This window comes from Panthera leo, chromosome C2 (assembly GCF_018350215.1).
Source record: "Panthera leo isolate Ple1 chromosome C2, P.leo_Ple1_pat1.1, whole genome shotgun sequence".
NCBI lineage: Eukaryota > Metazoa > Chordata > Mammalia > Carnivora > Felidae > Panthera > Panthera leo.
In genome coordinates, this window is record NC_056687.1 from 157,260,600 (window position 1) to 157,278,923 (window position 18,324).

Genomic DNA, 18,324 nt, shown 5'->3' on the forward strand with positions numbered 1-18,324 from the left:
TATAATCTCTGTTCTGAAAAAGCCCAAGTGAGGAGGATGAGAAGACAAACTGCATACGAGAGAAAATATTTGCAGACCATATATCTGACAAAGGACCAGCATCTAGAGAACATAGTAAGTTCTTAAAACTCAACATTTAGAAAATGGGCAAGACACATGAACAGACATTTCATTGAAAAGGATACATGGATGGCAGATAAGCACGGGAAAAGTTGCTCAGCATCACTAGTCATCAGGGAAATGCACATTAAAACCACAATGGGACATCACTATACACCTATCAGAATGGCTAAAATAAAAACAGAGATACCACCAAATGCTGGTGAAGGTGTGCAGAAACTAGATCAGTTACGTTTTGCTGGTGGGAACAAAAAATGGTACAGACACTCTGGAAGAGTCTGGCAGCTTCTTAAAAAACTAAACATGCAACTGTGACTTGGCAATTGCATTGTCATTTATCCCAGAAAAATGAAACCTTCAGTTCACACAAAAACCTGTGCATGAATTTTTATGGTAGATTTATTTGTAAGGTTCAAACTGGAAATAACCCAGATGTCCTTCAATAGGTGAATGGTTAAACAAGCGGTGGTATATCCAACCATGGAATAGTATTCAGCTATAAAAAGGAGCAAGCTACTAACACATCTGACCACTTCAATAAATCTCCAGGGAGTTATGCTGAGAGAAACAAGTCAATCTCAAAAGGCTACCTATTGTATGACTCCATTTACAGAAGTTCCTTGAAGTGACAAAACCATAGAGGCAAGTTAGTCGTTAACCAGAGGTTAAGGATGGAGGGGTGTGGTGTGTGTGCAGGAGGGAAGTGGGTGTGGCTACAAAACAGCAACACAAGGGACCCTTGTGATGATGGAAATGTCCTATGTCTTTTTTACGTCACTGTTAATATCCTGGTTGTGACGCTGAACTGCAGTTTTGCATCATGTTACCGCAAGGGAAAACTGTTTGTAAAGGATGCATGGGATCGCGCCATATTCTTTCCACTGCATGTAAACCTGCAATTACCTCAAAACAAAAAGTGAAAAAAACGGTGAAAAAAGTCTTGAACTCAATAAATCAACTACTTAATTTCCTCTATGAAATAGCAGCGTCACACATTGGTGAGGTAAAGCGTTATCCCTATGGGATGCAAAGGTGATTCAATTGCCTATTGCTATATAACAAACGACCTCAAAATATAGTGGCTTGAAACGACCATTATTTTGTTTTTACCGTTCTCTGTCAGGAACTTAAGCTCATCTGGGCAGGTATTTTAATCCACGTGTTGTCGGTTGGTGTCCTTCACTTGGGGGCATTCAGTAGCAGAGGCTGGGCCAGAAATCTTAAGTCTGGTGCCGCATGGTCAGCAGAGTTTCCTCACAGCGTGGTGGTCACGGGGTAGTCGGACTTTCGAGAGGAATTAACACGAATTGGTAAACACTGAAGCCACAGATCTCTTAAGTCCCAGACTCGGAAATTACGAGCATCATTTCTGAAACATTTTATTGGTCCCAACAAATCTCAGCTCAGACCGAAGGGGAGAGAAAATAGCCTCCAACTTTCAGTGTGAGAAGGAGTAAAGAATTTACGACCATCTTACTCCACCCTTGGGGGAGATTGTTTAATTCTTCAAAAAAAAAAAAAATGTTTCTATGTAGGCAGTTTTTAAGAATTATATATTCACGTTAAAAAATTTTTTTTAACGTTTATTCATTTTCGACAGACAGAGAGAGGCAGAGTATGAGCGGGGAAGGGGCAGAGAGAGAGGGAGACACAGAATCTGAAGCAGGCTCCAGCCTCTCAGCTGCCAGCACAAAGTGCAACGTGGGGTTCGAACTCATGAACTGCGAGATCATGATCTGAGCCGAAGTCGGACGCTCAACTGACTGAGCCACCCAGGCACCCCTATTCACGTCTTTAAAAATAAATATTGAGTTGTTCAAGTTTCTTTTTTTCTTAAAGGGTTTTGACACCATTATTTTAATTTAATTTAATTTTATTCAAGTTTCTTATTTTATCCTGTCAGTTTTTGGTAAGTTATTTTCTCTAACTTAAGATAAAATCTTGTCTATTTTATCTAAGTTGTCAAATTCATTCGCATAAAGCTGTTTGTACTACTGCCTCATTATCATCCTAATGTTGGTAGAATCTGTAGTCACATCCTCTTTCCCAAATCTGTAGCCTTCAATTCTATTTTTTTTTTCTTGATTAGTTAGCTAGGAGTTTATCAATTTTATTAATCTCAAAGAACCAACTTTTGGCTCATATTTCATGGATTTTGCTTTTTTTTACATATCGGTATGTTCTGGAGAGCTTTCCAAATTAGTGAATACAGATTTACCTCATTTTTATTAATTGCTGTCAAGGCATTTCATATTATGGGGGTATCAGAATTTATTTAATCATGGGCATCTTTATTTCGTTTTCTTTTTCTTCTCTTTTCTTTCTTTTCTTCTTCTTCTCCTTCTTCTTACTATTAAAATACTGAAACATCCTTTTATGTATCTCTATATGCACATGAGAGGGGCTGGGCTTCTAGAAATTATATTGCTTGGTCAGAAGGTATATTAATTTTACATTTTTTAAACGGGTCACTTCCAAACTGTTTTCCAAATGGTTGTATCAGTTGGCACTCCCATGGACTGGGTGGAAGTATTCCCCATCAACCCACGTTCTTGCCAATATTTAGTACCATGAACCTTTTTTAGTTATGTCATCATGGTTTGAATTTCCATTCTCTTGATCCCAGATGAGTATAGGCATCTTGTGTCTGTTCATGACTTGAGAGTTTTTTGAGAAGGATTTTAAAAATCTATTTTATATTTTTTTATCATTTAATTTTTCTTTATATATTGAAGACATTAAACCCAGGTCTGTTTCAAATTTTTGCATTGTGTTTCATTGTGTATCTTTTTTTTTTTCCACACAGAAACTTTAAATTTTGATGTGGTTATATTACTTGCTCTTTTCCTTTATGGCCTGGCATTTGTATCTTGCTAAAGAAGGCCTTTTATCTGCTTTTGAAGAGTTCAACCGACATTCATTGGCTACTCAGAGTCTCTTGTCTCTGGAGGGCAATTCTACCGCTGAGTTCTAGAATCCCTCCCTTAGGTGATCATGGCCCGCTTCCGCTACCCCACCATGGTAGAGCTCTTGATCCCTCGTCCTTCATACCAAATTTTAACATCTGTAACATCTTGCTCCCTCATCCATCCCCTCCCTCCATACACACCTTGAAAACAACTTGGGACCAGAGGACACCAGAAGGAATATAGAAAATCATCCAGTTTCAAACTCTCATTTTCATAGATAAGGAGTATACAATCTAGACCTTGCTGTCCAACATGGTAGCCATTGGCTACATGTGGGTTTTTAAGTTTAAGTTAAAGTAAAAAACTCGGTCACACAAACCAAATTTTAAATGCTCGATAGCTACATGTGCCTCATGGCTACTTTACTGGACAGTAGGATTTAGACTGTTTCCATCACTGCAGAAAGTTCTAGTGGCTGCTCTAGAGCTTTGTTATTTAAAGGGTCGTGTGCTGACCCATATAGCAAGACCAGAGGCATCACTGGGAGCTGATTAGAAATACAGAATCGCGGGGTGCCTGGGTGGCTCAGTCGGTTAAGCTTCTGACTTCAGCTCAGGTGATGATCTCACAGCTTGTGAGTTCAAGCCCTGCATCAGGCTCTGTGCTTACAGCTCAGAGCCTCCAGCCTGCTTCAGATTCTGTGTCTCCCTCTCTCTCTGTTCCTCCCCCACTTGCGCTCTCTCTCTCAAAAATAAATAAACATTAAAAAAAAAAAAAGAGAGAGAATCTCAATTAATAATCAGGCCACATACCAGACCTACAGAATTGGAATCTGCAATTAAAAAATATCCCCCAGGAAGTTTGCATGCAGGTTAGAGTCTAAGAAGCCCTAACCATGTGATTTTTTTTTCCCCTAAGGTCAAACAGCTGATGTCCAGGCCCTTCCCTTGACCCAGGCACCATTTCCCTTACTATCCTATGTCCTTCTTATTATCTCCCTACCATACTCACTTTCTCACTTTGTTTAATTACAGCACTTTATAAACATTTATAAGTCAGCAAGGCCATTGGGGCCCTCGGAAAACCCTCCATGCCTCAGCCTCATTCTGGTTTGCTAGTGCCTGCCTGGCAGACTTTGGAGAAAGATCCAGGTTCCTGTGATAGCATTTTCCCTAAAGAAAAAAAAAAAAAAATCCCTGCTAGGGGGTGGGGTGGGCTAGAAATTAAAGCCCACCTTGGAACCAGTGGGGCACCAGTCATCAACCTGTATGGTACATTTAGTCGTGGTGATATAACGGCTGCATTTAGTTTTTCAGATGCCACAGCTGGGGAACAGCATTCAGAACAGGACACGTACTCGCCTTAAAAATGTCACACCTGACTATCTGATTGGACAAAGCAGGGGCTGGTGATCTAACATAAACATGCTTGCTCAAGGTTAAGTGGATAGTGGGTCACCAAAAGGAAGTGGATTTGGAAATAGGGCACCAGGTTGTCCTGGAACGTTGGGAGATCTGCTCTCAGACATTTTAATACATTGTTTCTCAGGTCCTAAAACAGAGTGGACACACAGCAGGCACACAGTAGATAAGGATGGATGAAAAATTCTCCTCTACCTACAGGTCTTCCAACTGGACTAAGAATTAAATTTACATGAGACAGACTGGCAGGAGAAAAAAAATCCAACATTTTATTACAGAGGCCAAATCATGAAATTGAGGCCTGAAGAAATGACCAAAGCAGGAAGGCTTTATACTTTCCAGACGGAGACAATAGATCTGTGAAGAATTGACAGGATATAGAAAACCTAACTTTGGAAGCTTCAATTAGTAAGGAATTCTAAACAGAATGTGGGCTGGGGTAGTAAATTAGTAAAAAGTAGCAAGGGTTGTTTATAAAGCCTTCTTGGCTCTACATTTCTGGTGATAAGGATGGCTCCTTATCTCCTGATACAAAGAGGGTACCTTTCCCGTGGCGATTGATTTCCTGTTTTCAGGGGACAGAGGAGGGTCTGAGTGTCCTTCCTACACAGGTGGTCTCTTAAGTAACGTGTTTGAAATAATCAATACGCCAAAGTAGCACATTTGGGGCAGCCTGCCGTCGGCCCCTGCAATACGGAGAGGTGTAATCACAATCCCAGACAGTGTCTGATGGCTACAAGGCTTGAAAACAGCTCAAGCATGTTTACATCTACGTTAGTGACTCCCCCGCAAGAGCTCTACTGACTCTACACCCCTCCAGCGTGTCCAGAGCGCGGGGCTAAGCGGAGTTGCTGGTTCTGGCAGCGCCTAGACCGGTCCCTGCACGGCAGTGATTCCCGACGGAGGGTCCCGAGTCACCCCTTCCCCTTACCTACCCACCTGGAGGGAAGGGCTGGCGGAAGGCCAGAGTCCCCTCCATTTCTGCAGTTCCATGCGCCTTTGCAGCATCTATCGGATACTATCTTGGCTCTTCCAGGGAAGGTGACGCGCCTCAGTCCCAAGGCACTGACAGAATGCCTGCCCAGTGCCCAGCACGGACAGTTAATACCAGCGTTTGATGCATTCACAAAGTCATTACTGAAAGCAGTTACCGCCAGACACTGCCAGGCGAGCCTCACCAGCGCTTCTGTTGACAGCCCCGCCCAGCGCCCATCCCGGGTCACACCGGCCCGGGGGACGCATGCGCAGCCGGTGGGTGTAGGCGGGGATGGCCGGGCGCGCGCTCGCGCGCGGCCGCGTCGCGCGAGTGGGAGGGCGACGCATGCGCGGGCGGCGGCGGCCTTAAGGGCGGCGGCAGCGCCGGGTGTCTCAGTCGGCCAGTCAGCCGGCTGGGAGGCGCGGTCCGGCGCTCGCGCGGCGACGACGGCTATGGCGGCGGAGGAGGAGGAGGTGGGCTCGGCGGACACCTGCGAGAGGTGAGCGCGGCGGGGACTTCGTGGGGTTCGGGCACGCGCCCCCCACGAGGGCCGGGACCGGGCCGGGCGGCATCGCAGAGGACTCGCACCCCGCCTGGTCTCTCCGTCGTCCGGCCCGGCGTGAGACCGCGCTGCGCCCCGAGGAGACGCCCCGGCCTAGCTCTGCCCCTGGAGGGCGCCCGTCGGCGCCGACCCGGCTGCGCCGGAGGCCGCTGGACCCCCCGCACGGAGAGGCGGCCGCGATGCGGCGTAAGCGTCCCTGCGGGGCCGGCGGCGGGGTGGCCCGGCACCCACACAACCGGGCCCGCCGGCCTGGGTGTCTCCTCTGACCCCGCCTGCCCGAGGGCGGCCGGCGGGCGGTGACCGGCCGTCCCCGCACCTGCCTCGCGCCGCGGGAAACGACTGCGGCTCTCCGCTCGCTTGGGAAAGCCGTTCCGCCTGGAGGTGCGGTCGGGACTGAGCCCCGGGAGCCGGGAGGAAGGGGCGGTGCTTCCCTGCGGCCGTCTCCCGAGGAGCCGCGGGAGGTTGCGGGGGTCGGGGGGGGGTCGAGGGGAGGAGCCCAGCGAGGGAGAGCGGCTCGGGGGCGTGGCTACGTGGCTGGGTTTCCGGAAGCGTGTAATTCGTAGATCCTTAGGAGAAAGTTAACAGGTAGCGAGGTCAAAGTTAACAACCTTTCTTTTTTTTTTTTTAAGTTTATTTATTTTTGAGACAGAGAGAGACAGAGCATGAACGGGGGAGGGGCAGAGAGAGGGAGACACAGAATCTGAAACAGGCTCCAGGCTCCGAGCTGTCAGCACGGAGCCCGGCGCGGGGCTCGAACTCGCAAAGCCACAAGATCGTGACCTGAGCCGAAGTCGGACGCCCAACCGACCGAGCCACCCGGGCGCCCCCAAAATTAACAACCTTTCCAGCAGGGGTCTTTGCTTCTGAGTGTTGTGGCGTTGCCGGAGGCGTGCGTGTGCGCGTCAGAGGACGTGCGTCTGTAGAAAACTTCGTGGAAGTGGAGGGAGGGCAGATGTCCAGCGTGAAACCCGATCGATGAGCATACTAAGTTTTCCACCTGTAACGAACTTCATGCCCTTGACGGCAACTAATTCGTGGAAAAATTAAATGACGAATATTATTGCCGTCTATTTCAAGGGTAGTACTTTCTTTTGGAAAATAAACGTTTTTGCTTTTATATATATATATACATATATATATATATATATATATATATATGTATTTTTTTTTTTTTAAAGTTTTCTTATTTGGGGAGAATGAGAGAGAGCGCGGGGGAGGGGCAAAGGCGGGGGGTGGAGAGAGAGAACCCCGGGCAGGCCCTGACTGTCAGCACAGAGCTGGACACAGGGCTGGAGCCCACGAACCCTGAGATCCCGACCTGAGCCAGGAGTCCGAGGCTTAACCAACTGAGCCCCCCGGGGCCCCATCCGTATATATATTTACTATTTTGATAGCAGTTCTGCTTCAGATGTCTACACAAAGTTGCATGCGACACGTAACCTAAAAGAAGATCACGTGGAGTACCGTGAAGGCAGGTGTATTTGGAAAGATGCGGGGTGGGAGGCAGTTTTGAATATTAGAAACTGGGTCCTTCCCACGAAGGTTGTTTACAGTATCAGTGGGCCGATTGTTTTGGTTTGTTGATGAACTTCCTGGTGAGGTAAGATGCGGAATGCCCTCAGGTGGACACGAGTAGGAGCCTGATTGGTAGCTTGATCCCCTCTAGTTTGTTGCAACATTTCTTGCTCCTCCTGAAACTGTGTTTAGGTGGACTTTCTGGTCTCCGTGTTGTGGTGGGGCCTGAGACTCTAGGACACGACTGTGAAAGGAATTGGTGGCTGGGGCGATGTCTGCAGATCAGTGGGCACAGACTCTCAAGAATCGTAGGGAGCTGACCAGCCGCAGTCCCACACAGAGGCGGGCCTCCTGGGTACTCCTGGCCCTGTACTTGAGCAGGGTCCAGTGTCCAGACTAGTGTGGCCTTCTGAACTTTACCAAGCAGGCGATCAACCACCCGCTCCTGCTAGGCGTTGCCTGAACGTGCTCGTGTTCAAGCCAAGGTCAACCCTGTGTGCGCAGTATTACTGTTCGTTTTTCATTTGGAACTGCACCTGAGAGGGGGACCGGCACCCCATTAGCAAGCGGCAGAGCTGGGTTGGAGCCCAGGTGTCTTGACTTAGTTTAAACCACGTCTCTGCTGCCTCTCAGTGGGACTGGGACTCACGCAGGAGCTTGGTTCTTGTTTCTTTTACTCTACTGACACTTTGTTGTTTATTCCTTGCATCGACGCCTAGAACTGTCCCAAGAGCCAGTGTTGGTTGCCGGGAAAACACAAATCTTGGATCGTGTTTTCTAAGACATTTCAGGTTTAGATGGAGAATGGACAGTAACAAAGGAAACAATCATAAAATGGTTTAGGAAGGCTTTCTTGGTGCTTACGCTTCTTGGTTTTTTTCTGTGACTTACATAGATAGCCATGCCTGGACACCCTTTGGCTTTCAACATCTAGCCCCTTTCCTTGCAATGTAGTTGAGAAAGCTAAACGTAAGAGGAGCGGGGTGGACTTCTGCGAATTGCTGCACGGGTCTCGCACAGAATGATTACGTGTCAGTGGAGTTGAGGGGAAAACCGCCCCGGAGTGGCTCGGCTGCAGGGTGCACAGAACAGGTGGTTTGCAGGGGTGTGTTGGAGCTGCCCTGTGCCGGCAGCTTTTGGCAGCTTGAAATCAGCCACGGTGGCAGTATTCACACCACGGAAACCATCACATGCTATAAATACAGGATTGTTGTTTCTCCCTCTCTCCTCCAGTGGGTTTACCAGCCTCCTGTTGGATTTGCATTAGAATTTGACTGTAGTTCTTTGCCGTGAGATAGGATATGGATTTCTCTATCTTTTAAAACGCTGCTAAGATCAGTGACTTCTCTCCGTTGCCATCTCCCTTTCCCACATCCTTGCCACCCAGCTTCTTAAAAATCATAACATTTCTGCATGACACATCCCAGTGGGTTTTTATTTTTCTGGGTACTTAATCTTTCTGGGGTCTTGAGTTTTCAGTGTTTGAAATTCTTACCAGACCTTGTAGCTCTTAAGACATTTTGCTTTGTGCCTTACCTCAGACCAGTGGTCACTTTTGTTAGGTTCTTTTCTTTTCCCCGTTCTTTATTTAAAAAAAATTTTTTTTTACTGTTTATTTATTTTTGAGAGACACAGAGGCAGCGCATGAGCGGGGGAGGGGCGGAGAGAAAGGGAGACAGGGAATCTGAGCTGTCAGCACAGAGCCCGACGTGGGGCTCGAACTCACAAACCACGAGATCGTGACCTGAGCCGAAGTCGGATGCTCAGCGAACTGAGTCAGCCAGGCGCCCCTTTCCCGTTCTTTCAATGTCGTACTTCTCCAAGACCGTCTCTTCATCTTTCATCTTTTGTCTTGTAGTTCCACTCATCCTTGAAGTGTCTCTTTTGTGGAGGGAACCGAAATGTCATCCTCATGCCGGTGCCGTCTTCCGTGTTCTACTGATGTTTCTAATTGTGTGCCAGACGCTTGCAACTCATTCCTTAGATGTAACGTGTCCAGACTAGGATCTCATTTTCACCTTTCTTCCCCCGAACTAAACAATACCGAAAGTCCGGTTCTTCTCCTTGACTTCCTCATTTTCCTTAGGGCACTTCCGTGCTCCTGGTCATCCGGATTCAGAACTGTGGCCTGGTCTTTGCCCCCTTCCGTCCATCTTCTTTGCCCTGAATACCAGGTCTACCAAGCCCAGCTGATCCCAGGTACATCCGCTTTCCGTTTCCAGTGTCGCTGGGGAACCACCTGGCTCAAACCCTTCTTACTCCCTTTCCCGGATCATAGCAGGCTTTAGCGACACGTTTTGTTCCTGTGCTTTCAACATCGCTTATTTCATTAGTTACTTTTATCTCTCCAACAGACACCGTCTAGTTTGCAGTGTAGCCACACAGAGTGGCTTTATTGTAACTACTCAGCCTGACTTCAAGCCCTTTGCACACAGTGTGGCTCTTTCTTATCTGTCTTTGGAGTCTTATTTCCTCCTGTTGCGCTGGGCTCTCGTCTTTCGTTGTTTCCTAAACGTGTTCCTTACCTCTCTTTCCTCCCTTGGCTTGGTTCACACTGTTGTCTGTGACCCAAAACAGATTGTAGTCTCCCTTCCCTAAAGGTCTGTGGTGTTTTCCTTGATGGTGCTTCTACCCTGTTTTCTAGTATAGTTATTTGTATATTTGTTTTGTCAGCTCATTGAGGACAAACCTTTGTCACACTCAGATGTCTGGTGGAGCCTGATGGGGTTTTGTAAATAGTAAGCTTCAATTAATGTTTATTGAATTAAACACTTCAATATTATGAACTTATGCCGACACAAACATTAAGAAAAAAACCCTAGTAATTGATTTTATATTTTGCAGCTTTGTAACTTGATGTTTTTACATCCTAAGATATTCAAAGAACATCAAAAGATACATTCATAAGAATTCAAAGTTTGAATTTGACTAGGATAACAATAAGATCCTGAACTTAAGTTACATTGAGGAGGTTGGGAATATGGTTCTATTTCTTGACCTTGGATGAACCAACTCATACTTCATTGTTTTGCCTGTTCTCCAAAATGCCAGTCACAGACCAGCAAATGGAGATTTTAGTGCTGGGACAAAGAATTTAACAAAAGATTGTAAAGTCCCAGGATGGTCCACTTAATAAAAACAACACTGGATAGTACGTTTGAGAATTACAGATGACTCTGAATGGAGTCACCTGTAATTCCCCACCCCTGATTGTGAATCATAAAGAATTGTGTGGAAAGATGATTTTATTAAAGTTATTATTGGGGCGCCTGGGTGGCTCAGTCGGCTGAGCAGCTGATTTGGGCTCAGGCCATGATCTTGCAGTTCACGAGTTTAAGCCCTGAGTCAGGCTCTTTGCTGACAGCTCAGAGCCTGGAGCCTGCTTCAGATTCTGTGTCTCCCTCTCTCTCTGCCCTTCCCCCACTGGCACTCTATCTCTCAAAAATAAATAAACACTAAAAAAAATTGTCTAAATTATTATTCAGTTTGGTCTAGGATTTTTAGTTTATTTATCTAGTAGATAAACTTATTTTAAAGCTTTTTAAAAAAACTTTTAAATGTTTTTTATTTATTTTTGAGAGAGAGAGACAGACAGACAGAACATGAGTGAGGGAGGGGCAGAGAGAGGGAGATGTAGCCTCTGAAGCAGGCTCCAGGCCCTGAGCCCTCAGCCCAGAGCCCAGCGCGGGGCTCCAGTTTGTGAACTCCAAGATCAAGACTTGAGCTGAAGTCAGTCACTCAGCCAACTGAGCCACCCAGGTGCCCCTAGATAAACTTATTTTAGAACTAACATGAAATGTCCCTTAGATTTGTTAAGCAGCATAAATCTAAAAGTACACCTGTAGTTCTATTTAAGTATGTTTGGTGCTGTGTCTGACTCCAGAATGGTGTTTACTGTGTGAAAAAAGGTAGGAAACAATTGGGGGAAAGTATCACCAGCACATGACTCTGTCTAAAATACTGATTGTCCAGCTCTAGGTCGGTCTTTAAAAGTTAGATGTTAAAAATATAGGGGGTAAAAAGTTAAAGAATGTGAATTAATATGTTAAAATATGTCAGAGGGGCTTGGATGGTCATTGATCTAATGGTTAGTGATAATTTGAATTATGTAAGTATTATTTATTTAAAATGAAAGGGCGTGTTAGTTGCCTAAGTTACGGTTATATGAGACATAATTCTTTTTGTTTCCTCTTTTCCAAGAATAGGATTTAGGAAACCATTACCCAGGAAAGAAGGCCTTTATTTACAGAAGGGTCGTAATGTCCAACTTGAAAGTTTTTAATCATTCACTGGGTGAGGAATTATTTTAGAGGAATATATATATTCACACCTCAAATTTGGATATTTGCAAAAGAAGCAAAACCTCATAGTTTCTAAATGAGGTAGAACACTGTGCTTTAGAGTAGGATAGAGAGCGGTAATAAACAGCTTTTCTCTCTGGACAGCACCAGTATAGAGATGGAAAGTCATATTAACCAAAATCGTAATATAATGAAATCCTCTTTACTTATAACCTAATTAGAACTGTTATTTAAGTGGCCAACAGTGTGTGGAAATTGGCCAGCCTTCTGTATGTTTTCTTCAGAAAGCGTTGAAACCTGTTTCACAATATTTATAGATTGTGCAATTCAGGTTTGGTAATACTATAGATAGATGTTTTAGAGAACAAAACAGGGATTACCAGGAAACTTAAATGTTGATGGCAATAGGGTATAAATACTTTGTTAAAGATATTTGAAAAATTAGGTAGAAAGTTAAGGTAAAAAATGTAGTGTTTTATCTCTCAAACTCAGGATACTTAAAATCAGATTCTTAAGTTTATTAACTTAAGAACTCTATTGATATGTTAAGTATATCTTTGTCTTAGAGTTGCCACCTCTCCTGCAGTCTTTCAAATTCTTTTTTACTTTTCCTTCCTTCCTTCCTTCCTTCCTTCCTTCCTTCCTTCCTTCCTTCCTTTTTTAACTCCGAAGTCTGCTCATTAAAAAGATTCTCTGTGTTTATTACAGAGATTATAAAGCAAGATTTGTTTTATTTGGCTTTTGATTTGATGTTTAGGGCTGGGATCTCCAGTCTTGCTAATAGGCGTGTAGAAAATGTTTTGGTGCACATTGGTAAGTCTTCTGTTGTGCTAGATAGGTGTTAGTCCCCATCGTGAATGACTGTTTCTTTGTATCGTGACTGACCTTTGGGTTGCTTCTGAAGTTAGGGCCTCAGCCAGTGGATGAATGGTGTTTATCAATGGTCTGCTTAAATAAAACAGGGAAGTTTTGCTTTTCTGTTTGTTTTCTGAAGCTATGAGAAGGCAGCCTGTATCTTGGTTACCTTTTTGTTTGTTTTCTTGTTTACGGTTTATATCTGGGCCACGTGAGTTTCATATTTACTTTGGATTTTGTGACCTCAGAAGAATTGCTGGGGATCTGACAGGCTCCGGCCTTGTGTCCTTAGTGCCAGTTTCGCGCACCAAGCCCAGGATGCAGAACAACGCTGGAGGACACAGGAGATCTTGTGGAAGGGGCAGAGGGTCTCTTGGAAGATGAGGTTTATACCCGGAAGGCAGGAGGCGAAGCCGGATGAGCGTCTTGGAGGGCTGAAGCAATAGAGGCGGCCAGCTCCAGACGGGGAACTGGGAATGAGCAGCGATCAAGAAAAGGACGGAAAAGAAGGCCCCAGCTTTGCACTCTTTAGAAACGTTCCTTTGAGCCTATTATGTGGCTTGGAGTCAGTCATGTGGAGTATCTCTAAGAAAGAAGACAGTTTCTATAAAACATATTATCATCTGGTTAGGGAAAACTGATTGGACAGAAATACTATCAAGGCTTAGGAGAGGAGAGGTATCTTTACAGTTCCAACGAGTAAAAATAAAATATTTTACTATGCTTTGTTAAATATAGATTTTTCAGTTTAAATGTACTTCAGAAAAATTCACTTAAAAACAATTAGCTGCTTTGATGAAAAGGTTGCCTTGAAAGCCTGAAGAGGATTGGTGGCTCCTGTGGTTGAAAAGCCCTGAGTTTTAGTGTGATGCACTAGGCTTGCAAACATAAAAATGCTGTTTTGCCTTTTCTCTGAGTTAAGCCCATCGTCAGGAGGCAAAGATGAGTGGACCGGATCTGTCCTTTGAAAGCTGGTGTAGGCATAATTCCTATATTGCAGGCTGCTGTATAACATTTTATTATTATTATTTTTTTTAACATTTATTTATTTTGAGACAGAGAGAGACAGAGCATGAGCGGGGGAGGGTCAGAGAGAGAGGGAGACACAGAATCTGAAACAGGCTCCAGGCTCTGAGCAGTCAGCACAGAGCCTGACGTGGGGCTCGAACTCACGGACCGCGAGATCGTGACCTGAGCCGAAGTCGGACGCTTAACCGACTGAGCTACCCAGGCGCCCCTGCTGTATAACATTTTAAACTCGAGGACCTGTACGTAGCAGGTATTCAGAGAATGTAAATTTTTCAAAAAGACTGTAACATGGGGCACCTGGGTAGCGCAGTAGGTTGAACATCCAACTCTTGATTTCAGCTCGGTTCATGGGATCAAGCCCTGCGTCAGGGTCTGTGCTGGGGGTGGAGCCTGCTTGGCATTCTCTGTCTTCCTCTCTGCCCTTCCCCCCACTCCTGCGTGCACGTCTGTGCGCTCTCTCTCTCTCTCTCAAAATAAATAAACTTACCAAAAAAAAAAGACAGAAACAAAGACTGAATTTGTGTTTTCTTTGCCCCAACGTGTCTGTGATGTCTTTTGGAGCACTAGTAGATTATAGTTCATTTCACTTTATTTGTTTGTTTGTTTGTTTAGTACCAACCTCTGATTCTGGCAAAGAACCGTGCTATAGTTTGAGGGATATATAAGAACAATGATGAGATTGAGTTATAAGTGGCTTCCTTTTGGTACTAGGTCATATTTTTGCGGCCTAACAGACTTTGATGACCATTCCTGGTCAAGGACAAAAGAGCTTCAGCTTAATAATGGTTTACTTTTTAAATTTTAAGCTCTAAATATCAGGAGATTCTTTTAATTGCCCGTTAACTGCTTTTTTTGCCAACAGTTGACAAATTGTTGAATGATTGAAAAACTCATTGCTAAAACTTTGAATTGTCTTTCCTGGATAATTTGTACATAGCCTTATATATTTATAGACTAATAATGATGTTTTCTATTATGTTTATACCTTGTTAATAAGTTCTATGTACCATTTGTGGGAGATGCCTAGGGGTCATATCATCTTACCCTGTTAATGTAGAAGGTTTGAAACTAGCACAGAGAACATTTGGAGTGGAGCCTGGTTAGAACGTAGGCTACTGTGTGTCTTCTTTGCCTTGCAGGTCTAAGGAATGTGCCTTTGTCCTGTGACTTTATCCTGTAGGTCATGACAATTCCTCACGCATTTTAAGGAAGATAGTCACCTGAGAAAAAAGAGCTTTTGAAGCCAGACAGAATTGAATTTAAATTTCTACTTGTGTCACTTCCTTACTACCTTAATACCCTTGGATGTCGTGCTTAACATTTCTGAACCTTACTTTGAACATCTGCAAAATGGGGATAACTTGGACCGAAAATACCCTGATTCTGAGTGACTTAATCATTATGCAGACGTTTATTGAGCGGCTATTATACATAATGCCCAGAGAGATCCTATAGGACAGGGAAATGTAGGATGGACCTACAAAGCTTAGAAAAAGCTGGATTTCTCTACTCACACCTATTCCTGGTTGTGCGTTCTGTGTGGTTATTAGTGGTACCTGAGTCAGAAACCTAGAAATCCTCTGTTACACCTTCTTTTTTTTTTTTTTTTATTTTTTTATTTTTTTTATTTTTTAATATATAAAATTTACTGTCAAATTATTACACCTTCTTTATATGCAACCAGTTATCAAATCCAGCCTGTTTTCCTTTTCTCAGTGTAAAATTTTATTACGATGAAATGCTTACATCTTAAGTGTTTATTTGCTGGATTGTGACATGTGCCTACATCTGTGTAGTTCAACCTCCTGTTTAGAGAATGTCACTGCCATCTCAGAAACTTCTCTTGTATTCAAGTGATCCACTTGCAGTTCACTGTAGCTAATACATTTCGGGGGAGGCGATAACTTCATTTATGACAGCAATGTATGGTAATGGACATCGGTGAACACAGAGTCCTTGCCTTCAAGGATCTTACAGCTGGGCGAGTATATCGATGAGTAAATATGAACGTTATAACACAACTTGAGGAGGAAGAGAGTAGAGTTTGTGTATTGGGCGTTAATCCTGCCATCTTGGTCTAGTCCTGTTTGGGTATGTGGGCAAAGGGGAAATGAAATCGAATCAGAGGGTGGTGAGAGGTATAATGGATCATGACAAGAAGGGGAGATACATGTTCTAAGGCTATTCAGGCCCAGGAAGCAAGAGAACAGGGGATATTGTGTGGCCAGAAACAGAATAAGAAATGGCAAAAATGACACTAGAATGTCAAGTAAAAGGCTGGAGCAGGGCTGAGCTTCCCCTTGTAGGTAGCTAGAAGTAGCCTTACCTTGGAGGTAAGGAGTGATGCAATGTGACCGTTCTTTGTCAATTTCCATCTTCAAAGTTCTTCTGAACCTTATTTAAAATTCTCACTTTAGGAATTACTAATTAACATCACATGATTTTAGTGAATTGTTCTGTTGTCATCAGTATAATGTCAACTACCATTTATTGAATGTTTCAGTATTTTATCTTGGGGGCGCCTGGATGGCTCAGTCGGTTAAATGTCCGACTTTGACTCAGGTCATTATTTCGCAGTTGGCGAGTTCAGGCCCCGTGTCAGACTGTGCTAATAGCTTAGAGCCTGGAGCCTGCTTCCGATTCTGTGTCTCTCGCTCTCTCTCTCTCTCTGCCCCTCCCCCACTCATGTTGTCTCTCTCTCTCTCTCTCAAAATAAACAAACATTAAAAATAAGTAAGTAATGGGGCGCCTGGGTGGCTCAGTCGGTTGGGCGGCCGACTTCGGCTCAGGTCATGATCTCGCGGTTTGTGAGTTCAAGCCCCGCGTCGGGCTCTGGGCTGATGGCTCGGAGCCTGGAGCCTGCTTCGAATTCTGTGTCTCCCTCTCTCTCTGCCCCTCCCCCATTCATGCTTTGTCTCTCTCTGTCTCAAAAATAAATAAACGTTAAAAAAAATTTTTTTTAATAAAAAATAAATAAATAAATAAAATAAGTAAGTAAGTAAATAAATAAATAAATAAATAAATATTTTATCTTGGAATATACTCCATGCTTTACATCTGTGGTCGTGGTCCCCAAAGGTGATGGTCTCAAAAGACGTGTCCATTTTCTAATCCTTGGCACCTGTGAATGTTACTTTATATGGGAAAGATTCTGCAGACTTTTAATTTAACTAATTACAATTACTTTGAACACTGCGATGATCCTGGGATGTCTGGGTGGGCCCTGAATGCAATCACTAGTGATTCTATAAGTGAAAGGCAGAGGGAGATTGATTACAGACGGGGAGAAGGACGTCACACAGAAGGCAGTGTGGTAATGGATGGGGACAACTGGAGTGACCCTGCCTTAGGATAAAGAATACCGGCAGTCACCAGAACCCAGAAGAGGCAAGGATTTTCTGATAGAGCCTCTATTGGGAGTGTGGCCCTGAATAAATTTCTGTTGTTTTAGGCTATGAAGTTTGTAATTTGTTATAGCAGCCGTTGGAAACAATGCCCTTGTTACTTGAGAACACACATCATGCACTTCCTTCTGTGCTTGTGCTCATGCCCTCCATGGGGGATGCCTAAATTACCACTCTAAATCCTGTTTACCTAGAAGATGTAGCTCAAAAGTAACTCTCTGATGCCCTCAAGGAGAACTAATCACTCTTACCTCTGTTTGATAATTGGTATGTCCCAAGCGATTAAAATAGTTCCTCACAGATAGTTAAGTGCTCAGTAAGTACTTGTGGAATGAATTCATTCCGTCATGTATTATAGTTGCCGGGTCACCTGTTTCCTCCATTAGATTCCACCCTCCCCCTTTGATACAACATTGTATAAGTTTATCAACAAATCAACTGTGTTGATTTGACACTATTTATATGCCATTATATACTGCAGTCTGGTTACACTTTAGCTGACACCTCTTACAACATTACGTAAGTGCCATTTCTTTTGAGGTGGCGACACTTAGGATTTGGTCTCTTAGTTTTGAAGCGCGCATGTTACAGACCATATCGGTGCGCTCTGCTTTAGATCTCCGGAACTTAGGCCTCTTCTAGTTGTATCTTCTAGTTTGTATCCTTCAGCCTGTTTTATTTTTAAATATTCCTTGGCCTCATCTTCTTGGTGCCACAGCCTTGGTTTAGGCCCATACCTCTCATCTGGAAGCTGCAGTGGTTTGTCTCTCTTCCTTCTCGGACTCATTTTCTCTTTAATCGGGAAGCTCTTCACTTTGGATATTCCTGGTCAGGAGCTAGCTCTCACTGACTGTCACAGAACTGCTGGCGCCTTGTGCTTTCCCAGATTGTTAGGATGAGCTTCTGGTCTGCTGCTGCCAGGCCGGGAGTTAAAGGTTCGTCCTCTCCTTCATTAGCTACTAGCAAAGCCTGTCTTTTCTCGCGTCCCCACACCTTGCCTTACTGGTCGCCTCAGGCTTGCTTCTGTCCCCCCTGCCAGATACCTGGGTCATTCTTTTCATCTGCTGTTTATTGGAGCCTGAAGCTTTTTCATCGACAGTTAACCAGGTCACTCTAGGCCAGCCATGTCTACCTGTAGGTTCACAGGCTGAAGTTGAATGTCTGCCGCCCAGTACTTTACCACAATGCTTTGTATGTATTAGGCGGGTTGTGCCACAGGTAGACAGCTTCAC

The 18,324-nt window shown here is 44.3% G+C and overlaps 2 protein-coding genes across 4 annotated transcripts in view; one reads left to right on the forward strand and one right to left on the reverse strand.

Annotated features, from left to right (window-relative positions):
- Window positions 1–5,682, reverse strand: part of ANO10 (anoctamin 10) — a 264,223-nt gene extending 258,541 nt beyond the window's left edge. The window contains exons 1-2 of one of the 3 annotated variants that reach the window (XM_042903441.1): window positions 5,390–5,682; window positions 1,231–1,404 (exon numbers count right to left, since the gene is read on the reverse strand). The gene's annotated coding sequence lies outside the window, so the exon portion shown is untranslated. Of the gene's footprint in view, window positions 1–1,230; window positions 1,666–5,389 lie in introns of those variants that run through there. The other 2 variants (XM_042903442.1, XM_042903440.1) reach the window with 2 other exon arrangements.
- Window positions 5,683–5,782: 100 nt separating this feature from the next.
- ABHD5 (abhydrolase domain containing 5, lysophosphatidic acid acyltransferase) overlaps window positions 5,783–18,324 on the forward strand; it is a 31,021-nt gene continuing 18,479 nt past the window's right edge. The window contains exon 1 of the mRNA XM_042903445.1: window positions 5,783–5,925. Within this exon, the coding sequence (XP_042759379.1) occupies window positions 5,879–5,925 (47 nt within the window). The 5' untranslated portion in view covers window positions 5,783–5,878. The remainder of the gene's footprint in view (window positions 5,926–18,324) is intronic.